Source organism: Nyctibius grandis, chromosome 14, assembly GCF_013368605.1.
Source record: "Nyctibius grandis isolate bNycGra1 chromosome 14, bNycGra1.pri, whole genome shotgun sequence".
Classification (NCBI taxonomy): domain Eukaryota; kingdom Metazoa; phylum Chordata; class Aves; order Nyctibiiformes; family Nyctibiidae; genus Nyctibius; species Nyctibius grandis.
Window position 1 is genome coordinate 14,297,205 of NC_090671.1, and position 24,542 is coordinate 14,321,746.

The 24,542-nt window shown below is 55.5% G+C and overlaps 1 protein-coding gene across 1 annotated transcript; it reads left to right on the forward strand.

Moving 5' to 3' along the window:
• The first annotated feature begins 1,173 nt into the window (after positions 1-1,173).
• RPH3A (rabphilin 3A) lies at positions 1,174-23,051 on the forward strand. The gene is made up of 20 exons (XM_068412744.1): positions 1,174-1,250; positions 1,793-1,807; positions 2,560-2,703; positions 10,741-10,870; positions 11,072-11,158; positions 11,670-11,835; positions 12,278-12,319; positions 14,603-14,710; positions 15,425-15,517; positions 15,686-15,745; positions 15,817-16,038; positions 17,443-17,522; positions 17,919-17,993; positions 18,587-18,696; positions 19,439-19,565; positions 20,086-20,142; positions 20,333-20,484; positions 21,839-21,920; positions 22,447-22,543; positions 22,921-23,051. Exons 1-20 carry the CDS (start codon positions 1,174-1,176, stop codon positions 23,049-23,051), a joined length of 2,055 nt encoding a protein of 684 aa, XP_068268845.1.
• The last annotated feature ends 1,491 nt before the right edge of the window (positions 23,052-24,542 follow it).

Genomic DNA, 24,542 nt, shown 5'->3' on the forward strand with positions numbered 1-24,542 from the left:
ACGTGGGCAGCTGAGCGGTCCCTTCCAGGCGGGGGGGGAATCTGGGGCAGCATCTTCGGGAGGATGAACGGCCCCCGGCCTGAGAGCAGTCCCTGTGCCCATGGGCTGGGCTCTGCAGAGGGGTTTGGGGCTTTCTGGGGTTTATTTGAGTCCTGCTGCAGGCAGGAGAAAGCCATTCAAATGCAGGTCTGCGAGCGATGCAGGTGGGAGGCTGCTGCTGCGGGGGGATCCCAGCGGGTGCCCCGTCCTGCGGAGGAGATGGATGGGGGGGAAAACCTGCGGGTGGGGAAGAGGTGAGCTCACAAAAACTGCCCCTGTCATCGGGAGCCCTAACAAAGGGGTGATTTGTGTTCTCCTTGGTGCTGCAGCAAAGCCAGCCCCTTCGTGGATGGATCACCTTTTCTCTTTTATTTCCACCCCAATGAACTGGGTGGAGGGGGAACACACCCACAGAAAGTGGGGATAAACAAGTGGTCAGGTTCTGGATTTTGCATAAATTTGTTTTTTAATGAAAACTGTCAGTTTTGCTGAAGGGAGAGGGGTTTGGAGAGATCCCTTTCTCGATGAATCTTTTGGAGGTGAGCAGACAACACCATGTTCAGGTCCCATTGCCACATCCTCATCCAGCTCCTTGCTAGGTCTCATTTTACAAAAACTTCAGTAAACCAAAACGAAGTAGGAAGAGTTTTGTTCCAGAGGGAACGAGGTTTGGGAGAGGACAGCGAGACGTGCTGGGTTTGGGGGGGGAAGTTTCATGGTTTGTAGATTTTTTTGTTGAAATGGCAACATCCTCTTCCCTCCCAGCTCTGAAGCATCATAATTAATGTGAGGTTGGGTATCTCATTAATTACATCTGCGCCAAGCACGGCTGCATTGCCCTCCTGGGAGGGCGGCGGTTGTAGGCTCCTGTGTCTCATGCGTGATACCCAGACAGTGACTAAAGTGACGTTTCTGTCCCTCTCCCTGCTCCCACTCCTCTTAATGCCAAAAACAAAGCCCTACCTGGTGTGATTTTGTGGGTTTTGGGTTTTTTTCCCTATAGCACCAGGTTACCTTCATCGGCATCGCTGCCATCTGAGAGCAAAGTGACTGCCTTCCCTGGCGTACCCGTCGGCGGAGCACCGGTGTGCCCAGACTCGTGCTACACATCCCCTGTCCCCTCGGCGGCCAGCAATGACTGACGCAGTGGTGGGTGGCAGCTCGGACCGGTGGATGTGTCCCGGCGACAGGACCATGTCAGTCCGGGCCAGGTGAGAGGAGAGGGCTGCGGGATACTGCTGGTGTGGGAGGGAGCAGAGTCCCTGGGGGTGGGAGCCGATGTGGGCGCAGCCACCCCGGTTCCTCCTCTGGGGACACTGGGAATTGGGTTTGCATCGGTTGGACGGAGACATTTTGCCATGTTGTCTCCTAAACGCCCTGAGAAAGGCTGGTGGGGACAGACCCATGGGTGGCCATGCACCCCAGTGCCGATGAGGAGCCCCGTCCATCTGTCCTGACGCCCTCCAGCATGGTGCAGGGTGATGCTGCATCCCACGGCGTGGCAGATCTCCATCCCGGCTGGATGGGTGGTGGCAGCACCCATGGGTGGGTGCTGGTTTTGGGTGCCTGGGTGATGCAGGGGCTGGGCGAAGCTCATGCTCGGAGCTTGTGACTCTGTGCTGCTTTGGAGGAGCAGAGGGGATCCATGGAGAGGGACACGCCGTCGGGGACCGTCACCCCGAGGCAGGGCTGAGCTGTCCTCGTCCCTTCTCTCGCCTAATCCTTGTTCCCTCTCTTTCCCTGTGCCTCCCAGCAGCGAGAAGGAGCAGTAAGTATCTCATTTGCTTTTTCTTTGGCCTATTGCTCTTTACCTGCTACGCTGGCGGTCTTGGGAGGGCAGGAGAAACCTTGCCCTGGCTGCAAGAAAAAAGCAATTAATTCTGGGAAGTGTTGCACAGGGTTTTAATGAATTTCAAGGTTTAAGATGGTGCAGGTCTGCTCAGCCCAGGGGGAAAAGACCCAGGAAAGGTCTTTAGATGAGGGGCAGAGGGGCGTTTGCCTTTTGCCTCCTTCATTAGCGTTGCCCCTCTGCTGCCTGCTAATTTGCAGGGCTCAGTGGCAGACGTTACAGTGTCACCAGGCTAAAGCTGCCTGACGCCCAGGCTGTGCGAAAGCATCTTTGGGAGTGATGTTAGGAGAGGAAAAACTCCCATGTTTGATGAAATGTACCCAAAACCCGCCCGCTCCTGCAACCATCGCCCCGGCACTGCAGCTTGATGGCAAACCCGGCATTACACGGCAGAGAGACGGGTGCCAAACTAATGGAATAATGAGAATAATGAGAATATTTTTGAAAAGGAAATTGGTTTTCTCCCTATGAAACAGGTGTTTTCATATGAAACCCCCTAAAAATGGAAATAAGAGTGAGGGGGGACCATTTGCAGGCTAGAAGAGGGCTTGGAGGGTGGATGGGCGTCATACCCCTTCTCCCCTGGGCTTGGGAATCAGTGCACGGCTGTTGCCCGCACACGTGTGTGCCCGCACACACGTGTGGTCTGTGGATGCCCCCTCTCCCCGCAGGCTCCCCGCCGGCTGGGCAGCGCGGGGCGGCCAGCCCGAGCGGCAGCGCAAGGGCGAGGAGCTGACAGACGAGGAGAAGGAGATCATCAACCGCGTCATCGCCCGGGCCGAGAAGATGGAGGAGATGGAGCAGGAGCGCATCGGGTAAGGCCGTGGGACGGGAGGGACCCCGCGCCCAGCTGGTGCCCACGGTGTTTATGGGATGGGGTTAGCTTGGCTGCTCTCCTGGGCAGCAGCTGCTGCACTGCGGTGTTGCTCCTGGTGGGAGCTGCAGGATCCTCCTGAGCTGGCGCTGCTCCTCGTAAGGAGGAACCTGTGAGCAGGGGAGGGAGATGCTTGGTGTGCTGCTGTGATCTGGAGTAAGAATTGATACTCTCAACCTTTTTTTGTCTGTGTTTTTTTGTGTGGTCCAGAAGGGATCGTTAATAACATCCCATTTTGTGAAGCTGCTTGCCCCGTCTGGAGCTTGAGTGCCCGTGAGCGTGGGCAAAGCCACAGCTCACCAAAAGGTGTTTTGTCTTGTTTTGGGAAGGCGGATGGACCCATCGCCCCCTCCAGCCACCTGTCCTGGTGGTTAATCCCTCCTGCCTCCCAGAAAGAGCTGTCTGTGGAGCTGAACAGGTCTAAGTGATGCCCAGTCATGTTGGGACCAGCTCTTGGAGGGGCTGGTGCTACCCCAACTGCATCCGTGGTGGGGTACCCACTATCACTGGTGGGTGCTGGGCTCATCCCTGGTGCCGATGAACCCAGCATGGAGCAGAGGGTGAGAAGTGCCCGTGTTTGCTTTTCCTGCATCTCTGCCCTGCCTGGGCAAAGGTGCCAGGCAGAGAGATGCTAATAATTAGGTACTGACTTGCTCTGCTGGGGATGGTTTATTGGAGGGCATCTCTGTAATGCCATGTGTCAGATGTCACTCCTCTTTTCCTTACAGAGGAGCATTTTATTCTTGCTGAGCTTAAGCATCAACTGTGTTTTTTTCCCCTGCCCCGCAGGGGAAGCAGCAGGGTCTGGGCAGGAGCCGTGCCCTCTGCTCTTTCTCGGTGGCTGCAGCCCATTGCCTTCTAAGTGATGGATTTATTTACTCATTTTTAGGAATATTTTGTCAGGAGCGGGTCAGGGAGCAGCTCAGGCAGGTATCGCCTCGGCAGTGGCTGCTCGTGCGTGCGTGCCCCGTGGATGTGCTGCTCCCCGGGCTCGGGGCGGCTGCCCGGCTGGCATCGCCTCGTGACAGCGTGCACCGCTTTCCTTTCTGGCAGGAACCGGGGGGAATTAGCTATGAATGGTGTGATTCATCCTGGAAAAGTGCTTACAAACAGCAGCTCCCCAGCTTTGCACATTTGCAGCGCAGTAAGAATTACTCTCAAACGTGGTGCTCTTTGGATTACGCTTAAACCAACTTTAGCAGTGAGGGAGAGATGGTGGGGCGGTGGTTTGGTTTTTTTTTTTTGCAGCGGGAGCCTTGCCAGCTCCTTTGTGTTCCTTGGCTGGCACAACCAGAGCTGTAGGATGTGCAGCTACAGAAATAGGGGCTGGTGTCTGTGTCGGTCTCGTACAGAATCACCCGTTCAGGAGCGGCTCGGACGGTATCCAGAGCTCCTTATGTTACAGGATAATCCGGGTTTGCCAGGCTGGCCCCTGGCAGGGCTGCAGCGGCTGGGGCTGTGTCCCTGCTCTGCGCAGGGGCTCTGGGACAGCCAGATTTTCATAGAATCATAGAAAGTTAGGGGTTGGAAGGGACCTCTGGAGATAGAGTCCAACCCCCCTGCCAGAGCAGGACCAATCTAGGGCAGGTCACACAGGAACGCATCCAGATGGGGCTTGAAAGTCTCCAGAGAAGGAGACTCCACACCCTCTCTGGGGAGCCTGTGCCAGTGCTCTGTAACCCTCACAGTAAAGAAGTTCTTCCTCATGTTGAGGTTGAACTTCCCGTGCTCTCACTTGCATCCATTGCCCCTTGTGCTATCGCAGGGCACAAGTGACAAGAGGTTACCCCTTTCCTCTTGACACCCAGCCCTCATCTATTTATACACATTAATCAGTTCCCCTCTCAGTCTTCTCTTCTCCAGACTAAAAAGCCCCAGGTCTCTCAACCTTTCCTCATAAGGCAGGTGTTCCAGTCCCTTCATCATCCTCGTAGCCCTCCGTTGGACTCTCTCCAGTAGATCTCTGTCCCTCTTGAACTGGGGAGCCCAGAACTGAACACAACACTCCAGGTGAGGTCTCACCAGGGTAGAGTAGAGGGGGAGGAGGACCTCCCTCGATCTGCTGGACACACTCTTCTTAATGCACCCCAGGATCCCATTGGCCTTCTTGGCCCCAAGGGCACATTGCTGTCCCATGGATAACTTGTTGTCCACCAGGACTCCAAGGTCCTTCTCCATGGAGCTGCTCTCTAGCAGATCGCCTCCTAACCTGTGTTTTCTGTTCCTGTAAGGAGAAAAAAGGAAAATCTGTTAAAAACCTGGTTGTGGTTAATATAAGGAATAGCTTACAGGAATGAGTGCACCTTCCAAAGGGGGAACATGGGGTAAATGCTTGGAGTTGTCTTCGTGAGTGGATGTGTTTGAGGGGGTGCATTGGAGCTTTACATATCATACCTGAGCACCCATGAAGTCTACAGCTGGGTGCTGGCTGCGAATGGACCTCCTCATGCCTTGAAGTCCCTCCTGATTCAGCGCCCATCTCCTGCCCTCTTGTGTCCCCTGTCCCACGAGCCCCTTCCCTCATCCAGCCGGGGCAGGGGGGAACAAACTTGGTGCTGCTTGTTGAGGAGATGTTTGTGGAGTCGCACTGCATGTCAAACCCAGCTCAAATTAATCTGGCGAAAGAGTATTTTTAGCAGCAGCGGTGGATGGTGGCCCGTGGGATACGTGGTCTGGATGCTGATGAGGATTGTAGGACACGGACACTTTGGTGATGGGTTTTTTTTTTTTTTTGGCTGGGTCGTTGTCTCATAGCACAGAGAAGGGTAATAGGAGCTGAAATCATCTTAAACAGTGATCGAGCGAGAGCGCCTCGGGCGTGAGTTGATGAAGGACTTCACAACTGCCTGGGGATCAGGGTAATCCTTTGGGCCAGTTTAGAGGCACAGGAGGGCAAAGCAGACCTGTGGAGGGGATGGGTCCATTCTCATCCCTGCTCCCTCCCTGCTTGGCCTGGGCTCATGCCTGGGTGTCCCTGGGGTGGCCATGGTGATGCTCCAGCCGCAGCCCCTGGGGAACCTGTTCCCCCGAGGTGATGCGGGAGCACCTGCAGGCACTAACTGGCTCCATTATGCACCGATAATTGGGTGCCATCAATAACTCTCTGAGTCTGTTCTGCTGCCTAATGAGGTCCGTCGTGCTCTCGGCATCGAAGAAAATATCTTAAAGCATCCCAAGTTAGAAATTGCTGTTTTTGGAGGGCGCCTTGCGGCACGGAGCCGGTTCTCCTGGGGGTGACGTGACACATCGCTCCTGGATCCGAAGTGCAGCTATTCCCTTCCCTCAGGTCCCCTCCGAAAGTGCAAGGGTCTGGCTGTCCCCCCGTGGGTCACAGCCCCTCACCTTTCCTCTGAGAGGACCAGCTCTCGAGCAGGATTGCCTTTTAATTTGGCTGTTTATTGCCGGGCTGACACATGCATAATGCTGGAGCAGATGGCTGAAGTCACAGGGGATTAAGTCATTAACCTCGGTGGCCGGCAGCAGAGATGCTCTCTGGGGACCACAGCCTCATATTTTCTTCCTCGTGTTCAGACAACACAAAAATAAAAATAGGGGCTGGGAAGGGCAGGGTGGATGCTGGAGGCAGACGGAAATGTCTCCTGAGATGCTGGCTTCTAGAGGAGACGAGGTTAATTCATGGCCAGAAGACAGCTCACATGCTGCTTGAATTTTTGTGGGGTTTTGGTTTTTTTTCCTAAAAAAACCCTCCTCCTCTCTCATTTCTGAGACTGGGATGAACCTGCAAAATAACAGCCCTCCTGTAACACGTCACAGGAGGCAGCAGGAACCTGGAGTGAGGCACCAGCACAAACGGGACGCTTTGAAATGCACGAACCCCTTGGCCTCTTTGGACATCTCCCCCCATAGCGAGGGCTCTCAGCCAAGAGTGAGCTTTGAAAGTTGACCTGTAAAAGCTCAAATGATGCTTTACCTTTAGTTACCTGAGCGCTCGTAAGGGAAGAAAATTGCTTCTAATTTTTCATCCTGATTTTAATTATATTTTCATTAATCTGTAGCTTGACTTCTTTTCTTCTCTCTTTTATACCATTAAAATTAGCCTTAATTTAATATTCAGCCCTTTAAGGCACATGATTTCCCCACGGAGGCAAGTCAGTGCTTAATTCTGGAGGCAGTTTGTGACCTCCTTTGTGTTTTACTTTAATTTCTTTCTGTCACGTAAGTGGTGGCTGAGTCCGTTCCCGTGTGGGGCTCAGGGGCACCCGGCTTGCCATGCCCCGGATCGGGTCCCTCCTCACAGATCAGGTCCCTCCTCACAGATCAGGTCCTTCTCCCACCCCTGGGCAGCAGTTTGAATGTCCTCCCTGACATGGTTTAAAACCCATTAGGCACAGCTTCAGCCATTCATCTCTGCAGAGTGGCGATGAATATTTAAACACAACAAATTCGCGCGCCGGCCCCGCTGTTAAGTCCTCTTTCCCAAGACCATCAGCACTTAACGCCGGTGACTCTGTCCCACTCTGGGCTGCTCTGGTCCCAGCATGAGAGCAACCGCTGATGCTGTAGCACTGCAGGTCTCTGTCCTCTCTGGGATCCAGCCCAGCCTGAGATGGTCCCTCCGTCCTTTGCTGCATCCACACTTCAAGAAAGGTGTTGAGGTGTTGGAGCGAGTGCAGAGGAGGGCGACCAAGCTGGGGAAGGGTCTGGAGTGTCTGACCTACGAGGAACTGCTGAGGGAGCTGGGGGTGTTTAGCCTGGAGAAGAGGAGGCTCAGAGGTGACCTTAGTGCAGCCTACAACTACCTGAAGGGAGGTTGTAGTGCAGTGGGAGTCGGCCTCTTCTCCCAGGCAACCAGCGCTAGGACAAGAGGACACAGCCTCAAGCTTGGCCAGGGGAGGGTCAGGTTGGACATTAGGAAGCATTTCTTCTCAGCAAGGGTCATTAGCCATTGGAAGGGGCTGCCCAGGGAGGTGGTGGAGTCCCCATCTCTGGAGGGGTTTAAGCAAAGCCTGGCCATGGCACTTAGTGCCCTGGTCTAGTTGCCATGGTGGTGTCAGGGCAATGGTTGGACTCGATGATCCCAGAGGGCTCTTCCATCCTCATTGATTCTGTGATCCCTGAGGGACCCTCCGCCTGCCCGAAGTCATGGCAGGTGTTTGCAGGGCTCCCCCCCTGCGCGAGCCTGTCCCAGGGGAGGTGGCAGGGCAGGGCTCCCACCAGCCCTTGCTGTCCTGGAGCCGCTCGCCTTCCACTTCCAAACCATATTTATGGGGCCAGGCAGGTATTATATCATCAGGGGACTGTTTTATTGCTGTTATCACCTCGGGTGCGTGTTGAGCATTTCAGATACAGCTTATCGCCCGGTTCTCGTGTCGTGCTGCCGTCGGTGACTGAGCCGTGTTGCTGCAGCAGACGCCGGCTGCTCTCCTTCCCGCAGGGCTCTCTCCAGGAGCAGTGATGCTCCAGGTGCTGGGCTTAGCCAGCTCCTTGTCGTTGGCTTCAATTACTCCTCTCTTGGCTTTTTTTTTTTTTGCTATTTTAACAATTTGAAGCATATTTACTGCTCTTTGAAGTTAGTCTTGCAGAGGGACGGACACTTGGAAGTGCGCGTAATGGTAAGGAAGATGTACCCCCTTTCCCAGGTCCTGGCCTCTTTCTGCCAGGTTTATGCCAGGACTTAAAATGTAACTTTTTATAGAGTCCTCTCACAGCAGCGTTTGAATTGAGGGGGGAAAAAAAGCCCAATTTCTCTGGCTTGAATGGGTGTTTTAATTAGGCAAATGTTCTTCATTTGAAACTGGTGCCACAGGTGTGTGTACTGGCTGCTGAAGCTCTTCCCCTGGTTAGAAAAAAACCCTCTTAAGGAGCTGCTTCTGGTAAATGAGAGACTGGGAAAGATTTTGCAGCTAAATAATGAATCTCTTGAAATGCAAAGGCTTTTTTTTTTTTTTTTTTTCTCCCTTTGATTGTGCCATTTGTTCTAGTTTCTATAATAAGTTTGTTTGGGCTTGCAGATTTCCAACTGGAAGCTGCTTCTCTTGGAGCAGAGCTCTTGCAGCACAGCGGGGGGAGATTGCAGAAAATACGGGGCTTTTACGTGTGCTTTGCTGCTAGGAAAATAAAGGGTTTGCCCCTAAAATACTTCCCCTGTCGGGGTGGGAGCAGTGTGCTGTGACAGAAGCTGGACGTTGGTGGTTATTTGCTGTTGGGGGCTCTTCCTGGGGACCCTGCGTTGCATGTTCCTCATTATAAGCAAAGTGGAAAGGCGTTAAAGCACTGCGCTGCCCTCCGAGGATGTTATTTTTTGACAAAAACTGTTTTGTTCAGGAAACAAACTAGCTCAGGTTGGCACCCAGAATTGCTGTATTTAGAGAGCTCGCGGTCACGTCGCTGCCGAAACTTCAGGTGATGGAGATTGAGGGAACTTGCAAGCTCGCCCATCTGCTGTCTGGTGACGCCGTGGCTGTGAATATAGTGATTTGTCCTGACTGCTGGCTCCGTCTGGCTCCGCTGGCAGCCCCAGGCCCAGCCCCAGGCCCAGCCCCAGGCCCAGCCCCAGGCCCAGCCCCAGGCCCAGCCCCAGGCCGGCTTTCCTCTCTCCCCGCTGGGAATGGGCTGCACGTTCATTAATAACTTTCCGGAGGCACCTCCACATCGTCAGCCCAAGGGATCAGCCCCTACGTGGGGAGGAGAGGGAAATTCGCTGGTGGGTTTTAGCCCAGCCATCATCTTCCACCTAAATGAGATGTTGTAACATGGCTTTGGTCAGACAACGTACGCTGAGTTGTGGAGCCGCGTCCCCCCTTTGGGCTTGACTCGGTGGCTTCGCAATGCTCCTGTTGGCTGCAGTGAAATTCCAGTGTGGCATTTTATACGCTGCAATAAACCACTGTGGAACACACAATGTTGGGGTTTTTTCCCCCTCTCTTGCTGCCATTCCTTCATCAAGCACCCACATGCAGCAACGTGGTGCCCGCAGGACTCAGCCATCCTCTGCGCGGCTGGAGACTGACCACAGAGGCACCATATGTCGAGGGGAGCTCAGATGTTTATGAGCCGTTCCAAGGTGCTGGCAGCCAAGTTGTCATAAATCCGAAGCTGTCAGCAGGCACGTGGGAAAATGTCTGTTAAACGTTGGGTGTGTTTTGCAGCTCGCTGTGTTAGCGGCTGTGTCAGGTTTGGGTCGGGCTGCTGCGGGGTGGGCTTGGGTCTCCTCCGCCCTTTCTTCATTCCTTCTCTTTCCTCGCTGAATGGCATAAATAACACATCCTTTTTTCCCTTCCAGTGCCATTTTTAGGGCCAGGATTCTGGGTTAACTGAGCGTACACCTCGCTGCCAGCTCTCGGGTGCTCGGCAGGCAGCTCGCTCCTGCTTTGCAAACTGCTTTTGCCAGTGCTGGGTTTTTTTTCAGAAGCTACTTAACTGGTTTTTTTTTACTTCTGCAGGAAACAGGTGTGTTTTCGTAGCCTGCTCTCTGGTGGGCTTTTTGTATTTCCCTCAAAGGGCTAAGAATTTCCATAAAGTAAACGATATGCAATATTTTTTCCTTAGAAAATGAAACAAACAATTAATTCATTCAGTCCTTGCACCAGAGCTCTTCGAAGATCTCCTCTCACAGCTCTTCCACGGGTGGTCACTGGGACTGGGTGGAAAGTTTTCCATTTGAGGGGGGGAAAAAGCAGCTTCACTGACGCCAAACCTCTTTGTGCAAAGGTGCTGATTTGGATGGATTTTATGCACGTAGGAGCTGGGGCTGGTATCTGCTCTCTGGCAGTGTCGGTGGAAGTTAATATTCATGCAGTATAAAGCTCTAGTGGGGTATAATACTCCGACATGTCCCCTGGGATGTGTCTTTTCCCCTGGCTGCATTCCCATAGCTGGAAGAGAAGAGGCTCTGCTGGAAACGGCACCAGGAAAAGGAGCAGCTGGACCAAAGGCAGGAGCTGCCCCTCGGGAGCGGGACCCCCGCATCCTGGCTGTGCCATGCCGTTCCTGACAGCCCCTGTCCCCTCTCTGCCAGGCGGCTCATGACCCGGCTGGAGGACATGCGTCGGAGCGTGCTGGGGGACGGCGTGAACCGCTGCATCCTCTGCGGGGAGCAGCTGGGGCCGCGGGGATCCGCCTGCGTCGTCTGCGAGGACTGCAAGAAGGTGAGGCATGTCCCTGCGGTCGGGCACAGTACCCAGAGCCACGCGTGGCGGGAGGGCACATCACCGACGGTCGTGCCGGGAGAGCTCTCGTTAACCACCTCTCATTAATCTCCTGCTCCCGAGGGGTTGGTGCTGGCGCGGTGGGACCTGTCGGTGGCCGTGGTGTCCCCGCTGCCACCCGGCGCTTTGCTTTCCCCGCAGAACGTCTGCACCAAGTGCGGGGTGGAGACCACCAACAGCAGGCCCCACGCCATCTGGCTCTGCAAGATCTGCAGCGAGCAGCGGGAGGTGAGCGGGGCAGCCCAGGCACTTCCCTGAGCCCACCACAGCAGGGACGTGGGCCCTGCCCTTGGTGTCACCCTGAGCACTGTCCCCATCCCAGACCTCCAAAATGGGACCAGCTCCAGATGGGGGGATGCTCCCAGGGACTGTCCCCCAGCACCGTTAAACCTCACCCAGCTGCTTGAGTCTGGTTCTTATAGGATGATCTTGTTTTCTGTATAAAATGCCATTTCTTTTTCTTTAAACAAAGTCTTGAGGTTGAAGAGGCTGTTGTGGCCAGACATCACCTCCCTGCCAGCTACAGCGTGCAAAAGCCAAAGAGTTAATTAACAAAGAGTTAATTAATTAGCAGGACGGGCTGTGGGGTTGCTGCGGGGTGGGGGGGTACAGGGGTGCACGTCCTCAGTGTTGCGTGCTGGCGGCAGACCCTGGTGATGTGGGGTGGGGTGAAGGCTGCCACCTCTGCACCCAGCATCCCCCCGAGACGTGGGTGCCACCCCGCTGCCTGCACCCCCAGGTGTGGAAGCGTTCCGGCGCCTGGTTCTTCAAGGGTTTGCCCAAGCAAGTGCTGCCCCAGCCGATGCCCGTCAGCAAGAACAAGGGACCCCAAGCCCCAAGCGAGCCTAGTCCTGCAGAGCCACCCTCCCAGGACCCGAAACTCCTCTCCCACGCGCCTGCCCGAGGTAGGTGACAGCGGGGTGCTGACCCCCTCCATCCATGCACGGGGCAGGGCTCCTGCCAGCGAGGCGCTGAGTCTCCTCCCCATCGCTTGCGAGGCCGAGCCCTAGCAAAAAGCATCCAGAGCAGTCGTGTACCTGCTGCCTGTTTTCTGAAGGGCACAGAAGCGGCCCCGCTGCCTGCCGAGGCTCTCTCCAGGCTGTCCAAGTCAGGGTGGCTGCATTTGTGGGGACATCCTCGAGTTAATCAGCCCTGGGCGGGGAGCTGGGGTGCCCGGCGGGGGGTTCGGGCAGTGCCTGGGTATGAGCACGGTGATGCAGAAGCACAGAAAAAAATAAGAATAAGGAAGGAAACATGGGGAAGGAGCAGCAGCCCAGCCTGGGCTGGCCTTGGCAGGGCGGGTGGGCTGCGGCTTCACCACTTCTCGCTCTGTTTGTGCCCCCCAAGGCCAGGTGGACGCAGGGCCCCCGGCCGAGCAAGACTCTGACGGTAAGCACTGGTGTTTGCCCCCTCCCCTGCACCGCTGCCCCGGTGCCGCCTGTGCTGAGCCCCCCGCTCTCCCACCCTCCTTTCCCTGCCGTGTTTTCCCACGGGGGCTGCAGCCACAGGACCTCTCCTTGCTGCCGCCGTCCTCCCCCGCGGGGACCGAGCTATCCTGGGGCTTGCCCACCTCCTGTGCGTGCTGGGGCTGGATGCTGTGGTTCAGACTGACGCTGATTGACGGGTGGTTTTCTGGTTGTTTAATGGCAGTCCTGAGAAAACCTCCCGTGGAGGCTTTAGGAGGCTGGTGGGGGGCTCACAAGCGATGGAGCAGCCAAGCTGCTCTGCTCTCTGCTCTGGTCACGTTGGGTTTCCCCCACCGGTGCTCCCGGTGCCCTGCGCCCAGGCTTGTGCCGTGCATGGGTGCCAGAGCAAGGCGAGGGTACAGTGGGCTTTATGGTTATACCTTGTCTGCCCCCCCGGCACTCGCAGCTCTGCCTGCATTGTTGTGTTTAAGAGGCTGCAGCCAGTGTCCTGCTCCCAGGGGTGAAGCTGTGTCCTCCTCCAGGGCTCACCCATGTCTGACCTCCCATACGCCCTGCGCTGCTCTGGACCCACAGCCCCTGGGTGCTGCTGCCGGCACTGGCAGGAGCCGGGGTCGGGGCTCCTGCTGCTCCCGGACCGGCCGTGCTGCTGGGAGTTAATTTTGAATAATAGCCCCAATTTTCATGGTCCAGCATCAGAGTGCTGAGGTGACCTCCCTTCCTCCCTTCCTCCCTTCCTCCCTTCCTCCCTTCCTCCCTTCCTCCCTTCCTCCCTTCCTCCCTTCCTCCCTTCCTCCCTTCCTCCCTTCCTCCCTTCCTCCCTTCCTCCCACTCCTGGCTGGGCGATGACTAAGGCTGGGAGCAGCCCAGCGGCTGCAAACCCTCCTCTTCCTCTCCCCTTCCTCTGCTGCGTGGAGGAGGCAGCGGGGGGCTGAGGACACAACCCCCCCAGAGCGGTCCCCTCCGTCCCACCCTTCCTTCATCCCGGGGGCCACTGTGGCAGCGATAGCCCAGCTGGCAGCGCCGCTTGCGCTGGGGCTGCATCCTTCGTGCCCAGGGGACGGTGTCGGGGTGAGCCCCAGGCTGGGCTACCCACGGGGGGTCCCTGGGCTCAGCCGCAGCCTGTGTGCTGGCCCCCGTCTCCGCTGAGCCTTGGCAGGGCTGTGCCGAGCCTGGTTGTGCCGAGTGATGATCTTCCTCTTCCCACACAGCAGCAGTTGGGAAAACCACTTAATTAAGACTATTTAATCGCGACAGTAGCTGGTGCTGTTAAGCTTCCCGGCCCCACAACAGACTGCTTTTATTAAGCCGCTGGCTCAGCCTTCGAGGCAGAGAGGGTTTGTGAGGCTCCACAGGTCCCTCCTGGCGATCAGCATGCTCGTGACGCACCCGTGATTTTCCTAAAGCTCCTTTGGAAAATTATTTATTGCATCGCTCTTTCTGCACCACGGGGCTCCTGGTTGTGGATGCTCGTTTCCCCTCCTCCCTCCCCTTCAGCATCGCGGCATTTTTACCTGCCTCCTCTCCTCCCCCCCCAGCAATCTGTTGCGTTTTGCTTTCTCCTTGTGCCCGCTGACCCTGAGAGCCCAGCCAAGGATAAACATCCCATTTATGTCACAGCAAAGATTTATACCCGGCGTCTCCGGCACGAGCCAGGTGAGCGCCGAGACCTTTTGCATCACGTCCGTGGGCTGCAATTTATCACCGGTGAAGCAGTCTCGGCACCCTGGCGTGTGCGGCCGGGATTTATCGGCTGGGACGGGCGCTGCTGGGTGGATGGAGGCGAGAGGCGAAGGCAGCTGTCGCTGTTGTCTCGCTAATAAATGGAAGATGATCAGCAAAAAGAAAATATGATCCCCCTGCGCCGGGGACCGTGGAGCTGGAATGGCATTAGGGGTCTGACGGGTGCTGAGAACTCGGGTGATGGATGCCGCTGTCCTTGTTTTCCTGTCTCCTGGTGTCCCCATGGTTTGCCGTGTCCTTCAGGGCGTCCTTGGGGCTTTCCTGGCCACAGCGTGCAGGTTTGATGGTGCAGAGCCCTCCTGTTGCCCCGCAGGTGCCAGATGGCTTGTGGACCCCAGTGCTCTGGGAGTGATGCTGCAGTGGCCGTACCTCTCCTTCTCCTTCTCCTCCTCCTCCTCCTCCTCCCGCTGACACCCATGCTGGGCATCACCCCGGTGGCTCCTCTCACGGCCGGCTTTGGGGGCGGACGGGGGGCTCACGGCTGCCTTTCTCACTCTCCCCGCAGGCAGCGACGCGACGGCGGCTGCCCGGGGGAGCCACGCGGCGCCCGCCCGCGACCGGGATGCTGATGGCCGCGACCCCGCTGCCGAGAGCGGGGTCAGCAGGAGCCCCGGTGAGAGCTGTGCTTGGAGGGAGAGGGCTGGGGGGCACGAAGCTGGCAGCCATGCGAGGGTTGGCTCTGCTTGGAGAGATGCTGAGGGATGTCACGCCGCAGAGCGCCGGCGCCTGCTGCCCGCGCCGCTCCCCGGCTGTTCTGCACCGCTCCGTGGGGTTTGCCAACGGGGAGGGCTGGGGTGATGGTGGGATCGGGGGGAGGCACGGAGGAGGGTCCCTGTCCCTTCCTCTGCGTGCAGGGGGGAGAGGCAGGGTCATTTCTTGTGTCATGAGAATTTGATGTGCTCCAAGCCACGACTGGGGGCTGGCAGCGTTCAGCAGTGCCTGCCGGGGCTGGATCCTCCCCGGGTGCCTCCAGGAGGGCAAAGGCACTTGCAGAGCCCACTTTTCATCTAGGAGCTGAGCTTGCAAATTTAATTAGCGAAGCTAAAACTGGCTGGAAAGTGTCCAAATCCTCTTTAATTCATTGGGGAAGAAAGGAATATTCAATGGCAGGGGAGTTGGGTAACAGCTGGAAGGGGGCGTTCAGGGCTGTTTGAACGCGTGTTTGGGTGGGTAAACCCTGTGCACCCGTGCCCCACTGCTGCCTCGGGGGGTGTGGGCACCCTGGGGGGACATGGCCATGGTCCTGGGGCATTGTGACCCCCTCCTCAACCCAGGCAAAGCCCCCAGGGCCCAGAACGCTGTTGCTGATTCTCCCCTCTCCTTGCAGGTGTGAAGAGGACCAACTCCCTGCAAGCACCACGGCCACCCCCGCCAGCAGCTGCTGGCCCCGCTCCTGGTCCCAGTCCGGCAGCACCCCCAGGTAGGATGTGATGGGGATGTGACCAGGATGCTCGGTCCCCGGGGGGGACACACCGATGCCCTGCCATGGGCACAGACCCCCTGCTCGGGGCAGTGCTGGTGCTGGGGTGGGAGAGGGATGGAGAGCATCATTCAGGTGATGCCCCAGTAACGCTGTGTCTGTCCCCAGTGCCACCAGCAGCGGGCAGGCTGGGTCCTGGGGTGGCTGGCCGGTTCCCGGAGAGACAAGGTAAAACTTGGCTGCCTGTGAGGGGCTGGGGGGGCAGAGCGTGCCAGGGGCTAACGGGGTCCCTCTTGCAGCGAGCCCACCGCTGGGACCCCCGGAGCCGGCCCGCGCTGCCACCAGGGAGGAGCGAGGAGGGGGCTATGCAGGGCCCCTCGCCAGAGAGGAGAGGCCAGCTCGGCAGCCCCCCGCCATCCCGCAGCCCCCCGCCATCCCGCCGGCACCTGCTGCCCTGCCACGGCAGCCACCCCCGGAGGAGGAGGAGGAGGATGCCAACAGCTACGACTCTGACGAAGGCAGTGCGTACCCGGGGTGCCCAGCCGGAGGGGAGGGAGCGGTTTCTTTGGGAATTTTGAGGAGGTGGTTGCTGCGGGGCTGCTGCGAAGATGCTCAGAGGGCTGGAGCCCCTCTGCTCTGGAGACAGGCTGAGAGAGCTGGGGCTGGTCAGCCTGGAGAAGAGAAGACTCCGAGGAGACCTTCTAGCACCTTCCAGTACCTGAAGGAGCTACAGGAAAGTGGGAGAAGAGGGGCTTTTTACAAGGGCATGGAGTGACAGGACGAGGGGGAACGGTTTTAAACTGAAAGAGGGGAGATTTAGATGAGATATTAGAAAGAAATTCTTTGCTGTGAGGGTGGTGAGACCCTGGCCCAGGTTGCCCAGAGAAGCTGTGGCTGCCCCCTCCCTGGCAGTGTTCAAGGCCAGGTTGGATGGGGCTTGGAGCAACCTGGTCTAGTGGAAGGTGTCCCTGCCTGTGGCAGGGGGTTGGAACTGGATGGGCTTTAAGGTCCCTTTCAACCCAAACCAGTCTGTGATTCTATGACTCGCACCATGGGATCGTGGGTCCCTGGCAGGGAGCATCCTCGGGGAACGCTGCTCCCTGGCGGGGCTCAGACCGGGGCAGGGTCTCACAGGCTGTCGCTGCTCAGTCAGTTCAGTGCAGCTCGTGGGATCTCCAGTCGGTATTGCACCAAATTACTGAGCTCTGACGCGTGGTAGTTTAGGCTCTGTGCTCACACAACCTTTCTGGTTCCAAACGCGAGTCCTGGAGGCGGCTGCCTGGTCCCATCAGAGCATCCTTGGCCTCAGGCAATGTCTGCAGGAAGGGCTTGGTGGCTTCAGTACCTTCTACGCCATGAGATCTCGGTGTTCAGTTATTTGCTCTCCTGATGAGGAAGTTTGCTGCATGAGGATGAGCACCTGTGGCAGGGCATTGCTTCGCCTGTCCAGCCTGTTCCCACCAGGATGGGAAGAGCTGCTCCGGGCCAGGAGCGGGTGCAGGAATCATGGTCAGATAGAAGCAGATGGACCCAGCTGAGGTTCTGTGCTAACTCTTCACCCCGGGATCTTTTCCTGGTGAAGACAAGCGTGAACTGGTTTCCAGCAAGTCAAAACAGGGGCCAAACGCCGAGCCCTGAGCCTTGGGAGGAGACGCTGGCCACCCGAGCTGAAACGCCTTCTCAGGGTGGTCGTGGGGTGGCATTGCCTCCCCGAGCTGTGCCCAGAGAGGGGTTTGTACTGCTTCATCCTCCTTTGCCTGGTGAATATTAAAATCAGCTCAAAGCCCTGAGCTGCCCTCCCTGTTCCCTGGGCGGTTCCAGCTGTGTGAAGCTTTGCTAATTACTAATCAGGGCTGATTAAGCAGTTATTGTCTGGGGTTTTAATGAAGTCCTATTTCCAACCCCTCTCCCTGCTCCGCTGTCAGCTACGCTGGGAGCGCTGGAGTTCAGCCTGCTCTACGACCAGGAGAACAGCTCCCTGCACTGCACCCTCATCAAGGCCAAAGTAAGTGCTCCCCTTTTTCCTTTTCTTTCACCGATTTAAGTCCGTCTGGTTCCCAGCTCCCCCGGTGGGATGGGATGGAAGCAGCATGGCCCCTAGCAGGGGCTGCTCCCCCAGCGGACCCAGCCCAGCCTTCTGGCACTGCTGCTCCTGCCTGGGAAGGAGAGATCTGGGGGGCTTTTCTTTGAGTGGATCTGAGAGGTCTTGGGGGGCTTTTCCTCGAGTGGGTCTGATTTTTCAGCACATCGTGGCACCCGCGATGCTCAGAGCAGAGGATGAGGCTGTTGGCTTGCTGAGTGCATGTTCTCGTTACTGAGTTGCTTCATGGATGGCTTTTTCTCTTCCCTGGCTCTGCTGAAGGAGGATTCATGGCTCCATGTTTTCTTCATTATCTTTTAGGGCTTAAAGCCAATGGACTCCAACGGCCTGGCAGATCCCTATGTCAAACTGCACCTCTTGCCTGGAGCCAGCAAGGTGAGGCTTCTCCTGGTTCTGGGTGTGTTTTGGGTTGGGTTGGAGCAGAGGTTTCTCAAAGCCCCCTGAGGTCCCTTCTTCGTGTCAGACTTTCTCCCCTTGATTCCCCCACACAGCTGCTCGCTGCTGCTGTTTTAGGGTCATTAGCCATTGGAAGGGGCTGCCCAGGGAGGTGGTGGAGTCACCATCTCTGGAGGGGTTGAAGAAAAGCCTGGACATGGCCCTTAGTGCCCTGGTCTAGTTGCCATGGTGGTGTCAGGGCAATGGTTGGACTTGATGATCCCAGAGGTCTCTTCCAACCCGATTGATCCTGGGATTCTGCGATTCTGTATCTCTGAAAAGCGATGCTGCTTGCAGATGCTCTCCAATACGCAGGGCACAGCTCATCCTGCAGACAAGGATCTGCTGAGGGGTGGAGGGGAGCTCCGGAGGAGGTGACACTGTTAATGCATCACATTAGACCCTTCCAATGTCTAATGACCCTTGCTGAGAAGAAATGCTTCCTAAAATGATGTAGCGTCTAGTTCACACTCCTAAATTTAGATTAGGAGTTCAGGGGTGTGATGATGCCGTGTTTTGTTTTGATGCTGTAGTCAAATAAGCTGAGGACGAAGACGCTGCGCAACACCCGTAACCCCGTGTGGAATGAGACCCTGGTGTACCACGGCATCACAGACGAGGACATGCAAAGGAAGACCCTCAGGCAAGCAGAGGAGCTGGGGTGTCCTGCGGTGCGGTGGGATGGGGGCCGTGGGTCTCCTCGCACAGCAAGGCAGCCTTCCTCAGGAGGGCACTGGTGGCCAAGTGCCGGTGTTGGTAGAGCACCTGGAAATGCCAGAGGTGTTGGTCAAACTCAACGTTTCACGCAAACACGCTGTTTTTCTCAGTCCTTTTTAAAAAGAGAAAGGAAGGCGTTGTGACCCTGTCATTTAATATTAAATTATTGGCATTATTATTATTCTTATCAGTACAGAGATTTGTATTTGTATAAGAAAAGCCTGGACATAGCACTTAGTGCCATGGTCTAGTTGATGTGGTGGTGTCAGGGCGGTGTCAGGGCAATGGTTGGACTCGATGATCCCAGAGGGCTCTTCCAACCTGATTGATTCTGTGATATTGCATGTCTGTGCAGGATCTGACAGCATCCCAGAAAATGTTTAGATGTCTCTGAAAAGGTTTGACGTTTCCTCCCTACGGGAAGTTTCTACCTTTTGATTTTTTGGCCCCATCGCAGAGCACATATTAAAAATGTTGATTTTTTTCTGGCAAAACAGAAGTTCTGTTTTCAGACTGCTGTTGGTCAGAGGAGAGCCAGAGGGGTGGAGGCTTTGATGGTGCTTTGCTTTGTCTGCTGCCTGAGCAGTGCCCTCGTGGGAGTGGTTATGTGCTCCAGAGTTGGGTACTGCTCCAGCCTGGCCGGTGTCCACCTCTCCTGTTCCCTTCAGGATCTCCGTGTGTGATGAAGACAAATTCGGCCACAATGAGTTTATTGGAGAAACTAGAGTTTCCTTGAAAAAACTCAAAGCCAATCAGAAGAAGAACTTCAACATCTGCTTGGAGAGAGTAATACCAGTGAGTTTCTGTGACATCTCTTTGTGCTGACGTTGATGTTGAGGCTACTAACAAGTGGCATGTGAGAGAGCTAGTGCTGAGCTTGGAGCTGGAACCAGCCAAGAGCTGTAGGTGCGTGACTTCACCAGCATCTTTAGGAGCTGGATTTCCACCCGTGTCTGGGCTGATGTGACACGTCAAGGCCAGGAGATGAAAATGTGGTGGGAATCCAGGGGAAGTGACTCCAGGGACCAATCTGGTGGCTGAAGATCTGCTGGCGTTGTCTATGCTGATCTATGTCACTGTGGAGGAGAGGGCAGGTTGCTGTGTCCCTGAGGTCTAATCCCCAGTGCTGCGGGCGAGGTGCTGAGTCTGCTGAGGTGGAGGTTGGTGGAGCAGATGAATGTACCTGAGCTCCCCTCCACTCTCAAGTCCAGCAAAAGAGCTGGGCTGGGCACCTGGGGGTGTTTTGCCATAGGACGGTGCCTCTCCCCGCTGCGGTCACTCACGACAGTCTCTCTTTGTCCCTTCCCCACCCAAGATGAAGCGTGCTGGAACGACTGGCTCATCCCGTGGGATGGCACTGTACGAAGAGGAGGTAAGAGTCCTTGGAGGACAACATGCTCCATGCACATTTCTCCAATAATCTCTCATGTACGAGCCCCACTTTCATCCTCCTCACAGGGATACAAGGTTCCCTTGTGTACACCTTGTCTCATCTGCTCTGCAGTTGACAATCTTCATCACTCAGCCCCTGTGTACCCATCTCTGGTCGCTTCCTCTTGCAGGTAGATCGTGGCGGGGATGTGGAGGAGCGTGGGAAGATCCTCGTGTCCCTCATGTACAGCACCCAGCAGGGCGGCTTGATTGTGGGCATCGTACGCTGCGTGCACTTAGCAGCCATGGATGCCAACGGATACTCAGACCCTTTCGTTAAACTGTAAGTGGGAGCTGGGGATGGCTTAGAGTGGTCATGCGTGGCCATGGAGCCACCCACTGTCCTTGGGCAGTAGCTGATGGGCTCCCAGCTGCGGAAGCAGGGGATGGGGGAGCGGTGCTTGTCGAGTGGCTCCTGCAAACATGGGGGAATAATTGTAACTCAAACCTCAGATACTGTGACATAGAGAGGACCCTGCAGGCACACCTGGTTGTGGTTTTCATTGCTGTTTTCCCTGTGCCTTCAGAAAAAAACCCTGTTCTCCCTAAAACTCATTCAATAACTCTTGTGTTGAACATGACCTACAGGGAACGGCTGAGGGAGCTGGGGTGGTTTAGCCTGGAGAAGAGGAGGCTCAGAGGTGACCTTAGTGCAGTCTACAACTACCTGAAGGGAGGTTGGAGCGGGGTGGGAGTTGGCCTCTTCTCCCAGGCAATTAGTGCTAGGACAAGAGGACACAGCCTCAAGCTTCGCCAGGGGAGGTTCAGGCTGGACATTAGGAAGCATTTCTTCTCAGCAAGGGTCATTAGCCATTGGAAGGGGCTGCCCAGGGAGGTGGTGGAGTCACCATCTCTGGAGGGGTTTAAGAAAAGCCTGGACATGGCACTTAGTGCCATGGTCTAGTTGCCATGGTGGTGTCAGGGCAATGGTTGGACTCGATGATCCCAGAGGGCTCTTCCAACCTGATTGGTTCTGTGCTCTTGCACACCTTTTTGTAGCTGAGTGGAACTGAGTAGTTTTCCTTCTAGGTCTCTCTCTTATTTTTTGTTTTCCATTCCCACAAACAGAGAGATGGTGGCTTTCCGTTTTTAAATCAACTTCCAACATAGATCTAATTAATGCCAACTGCACGGTTTAGTTCTGGGTGTACAGCCAGGCTGCGAAGCCCAAGCCCCTCATTTTTCCTACATTCTCTAGGTGAACCTACCTTGGCTGAGAATACTATTCTGCATGGTATAATTTGGGGAAAAAAGACTTGGGACCAAAGCATGGTTTGGAAGGACATTGTGTGCGTGTGCAGGCTCTGGTGTCTGAATGTTACCCCGCTGCTCTGAGCAAGAGGTGCTCCCCCAGAAAGGTTTCTGCTGAGCTCTGCGCCAAGCAGGTCTTTATGGTTTCCCATGTCTTGTATGGCAATCCAGGAAAAAAAAAATTAAAAAGAGGAGTATTCAGGATTTTACTCATTTTACTTAATTTAGGTAATTTTTAGAAAGTGGGAAGGGAGACTGGCTAACCCATTTTTTTGCCTTAAATATCTTCATTCGTTTTTTTCTAGTCCCCAAACTCACTTTTTTTTGGCTTATAAACTCAGACTGTTCTTGCACTTGGGTTTTGAGCTGTTTTCTGTTGCCCCCAGTTGGCTGAAACCTGACATGGGAAAGAAGGCCAAGCACAAGACGCAGATTAAGAAGAAAACATTGAATCCTGAGTTTAACGAGGTGAGGACGGATCTCATTTTTATATCATTAAATCAACTTAGCCAATTACTACGTTGTGCAGAGGAGGTGGAAGACAAGCTCCCCAAGGTTTGGTTCCTCGCTCAGGCTCCTCTTCCCCGTCTGCACCCAGGAATATTTTAGGAATGACTTTGCCATGGGAGATCTCACCAGTTCAGTGCCGGGCAGCACCGTACGCACCAAAACCTCCCTGCGGCCGGTGCTGCCGTCACCCTGCTGGGGGTGTGGGTGGGACGAGCATCCCTGGGGGGTCCCATGACTGGTGCTGCTTTGATGGGACACCTGCAAAGTGCTTGGGTGAGCTCAGCTTATGGGTTTGTGCAGCATGCTGGGAGGAGAGGTGCCACAGGGAGGGAACCTTTGCTCTTCATTAGTGTATTTTGAATATCCTCTCGTTGGATTTTGAATTCAGGCTGTACAGAGAAATCACCTGTGATTCCTTAACTGCAGCTTTTGGGGTATATTTTCCTGGGATGCTTGGTGTGATGTGGGTGTTCTCCTTCTGCAGGAGTTCTTCTATGATATAAAACACAGCGATCTGGCCAAGAAGTCCCTGGACATTTCTGTCTGGGATTATGACATCGGGAAATCAAATGATTACATCGGTGAGCTGAAAGTCTCTGCGCCCTGGGGTGTGGTTTTGGTGCCCGATACAGCGCTCGCTGTACGGGAGGGATGTGTAGGTCACCTGCCCTGTGAGGAACCCCAGGCTGAGCTTTGAGGTGGGACCATGCAGGTTGGTTGGACACTTGTATGAGGCCATCAAATGGCTGATCCAGCATTGGGACCCTCTGCAGTGCCCCGTCTCCAGCATCCCATGGTGTCTTCTCTGCGGGCAGAGCAGCTCTAGTTGTTTCCATGGGATTTTAAACTCAGGAGGTGGAGAGAAATGCCCCAAACATGGGCTCTGTCCCCATGCAAGTGGTTTCCTGGAACATCAGCATCGTCTGAACAGGTTGTCTCTTCCTCTCCCTTTCTCCAGGTGGTTGTCAGCTCGGCATTACGGCTAAGGGGGAGCGCTTGAAACACTGGTATGAGTGTTTGAAGAACAAGGACAAGAAGATTGAACGCTGGCACACCCTCCAAAACGAGAACCACGTTGCCAGCGACTAAAGGGAGCCGCTGCCCGAGCCTCCCCAAGCGGCCCCTCCTCTGCCAAACCCCTGTAGATCTCTGATGTCCGTCTTCCAGCTCAGTCACGCCTTGCCACACGCCTCTGGTCCCAGGGCAGCAACGCTCTCCTGCCTCCTCCAAGCATCCTCTGTGCCCTGTCCTCACCTCCACCTCAAAACTAACCCACGTCTTTTTGTATTCACTTCCTTTGGTTTATTGGGGGGGGTCATTGAATTCTCCTGGTGTGTAAGTTTGTCAAGCAATAGTTACCCTCTGACTGCTCCTCTTTCTCACTAGTCCCACGCACGCCGTGGTCGCCTTCCTGTTGTGTGTGTGATGCTCTGTGCTCCTCCAGCCTCCGCTCGCGTGCCTCGTCCCGGCACCACCAGCTCGCGGCTCCTTGTCCAGCGTGGTGGGTGGGGGGTGAGCGCTGGTGTCGGGGCATCGGCCCCTTCTGCTTGTGCGATATCGATACCTCAGTTGCAATAACGAACAAGCTGTTTGGCTTTGGTGTGGGTCGTAACCGTAGCCTGGTTATCCGTGTTGTCGTGGTTAGGCTAAAGCCCGTGTCACCGATGTAATCCTGTGAGTCCTGCTTGAGCTTTAGTTCCGATTTGGTACCTTTTGAGCAATATTGCGGTACGTCCTTTGCTGAGAAGATCCACCAATAATACAATAACGATAAGGGGAAATAGGGAGTTCTGTGCTCGCAGGGAAACAGAGATTTGGGTTGGCTCGTGTTCGTTTCCAGCCGCCACGTGTGGTTTCTTTTGCCCGAGGAACCCGCACACTCCGCTGCTGTCGGAGCACACCCGTGTTTCAAGCTTGTGACTACCTCCTCTTCCCATCCTAGCTGCGCGGTAGTGACCAGCTGAACCCCGAGGGCCATCCCAGAGCCTCCCCCCCCACTACCCTTTCTGCTGCCAACCGTTTTCCGTACCACGTGCCGGAGGGAAGCCAAGGGACAAGATACTTCCCACCAACTAGCTGATGTGTGCAAGGATTTTTGCTTTGAAATACCACAAATACTGAAATTAGCTGGAACAGTTAGAGGTCTTCCAACTCTTTTTTTTTTTTGGCAAATCTGCACGAGAACCGTTGACTTTATAACCTCAAGCTTGGCCAGGGCAGGTTCAGGTTGGACATCAGGAAGCATTTCTTCTCAGCAAGGGTCATTAGCCATTGGAAGGGGCTGCCCAGGGAGGTGGTGGAGTCACCATCTCTGGAGGGGTTTAAGAAAAGACTGGACATGGCCCTTAGTGCCCTGGTCTAGTTGCCATGGTGGTGTGAGGGCCATGGTTGGACTCGATGATCCCAGAGGGCTCTTCCAACCTGATTGATTCTGTGATTCTGTGACTTCAACTGGCACTTTAATGATTGTCTGGAGGTGTTTTATTTGTTGTTGATAGCAGGAGAGTCACGACACACTCAGACTGATGCTGATGGGGTTTGGTTGCATTCGCTGTCTCTGGACCACCTCAAGCATAGCGA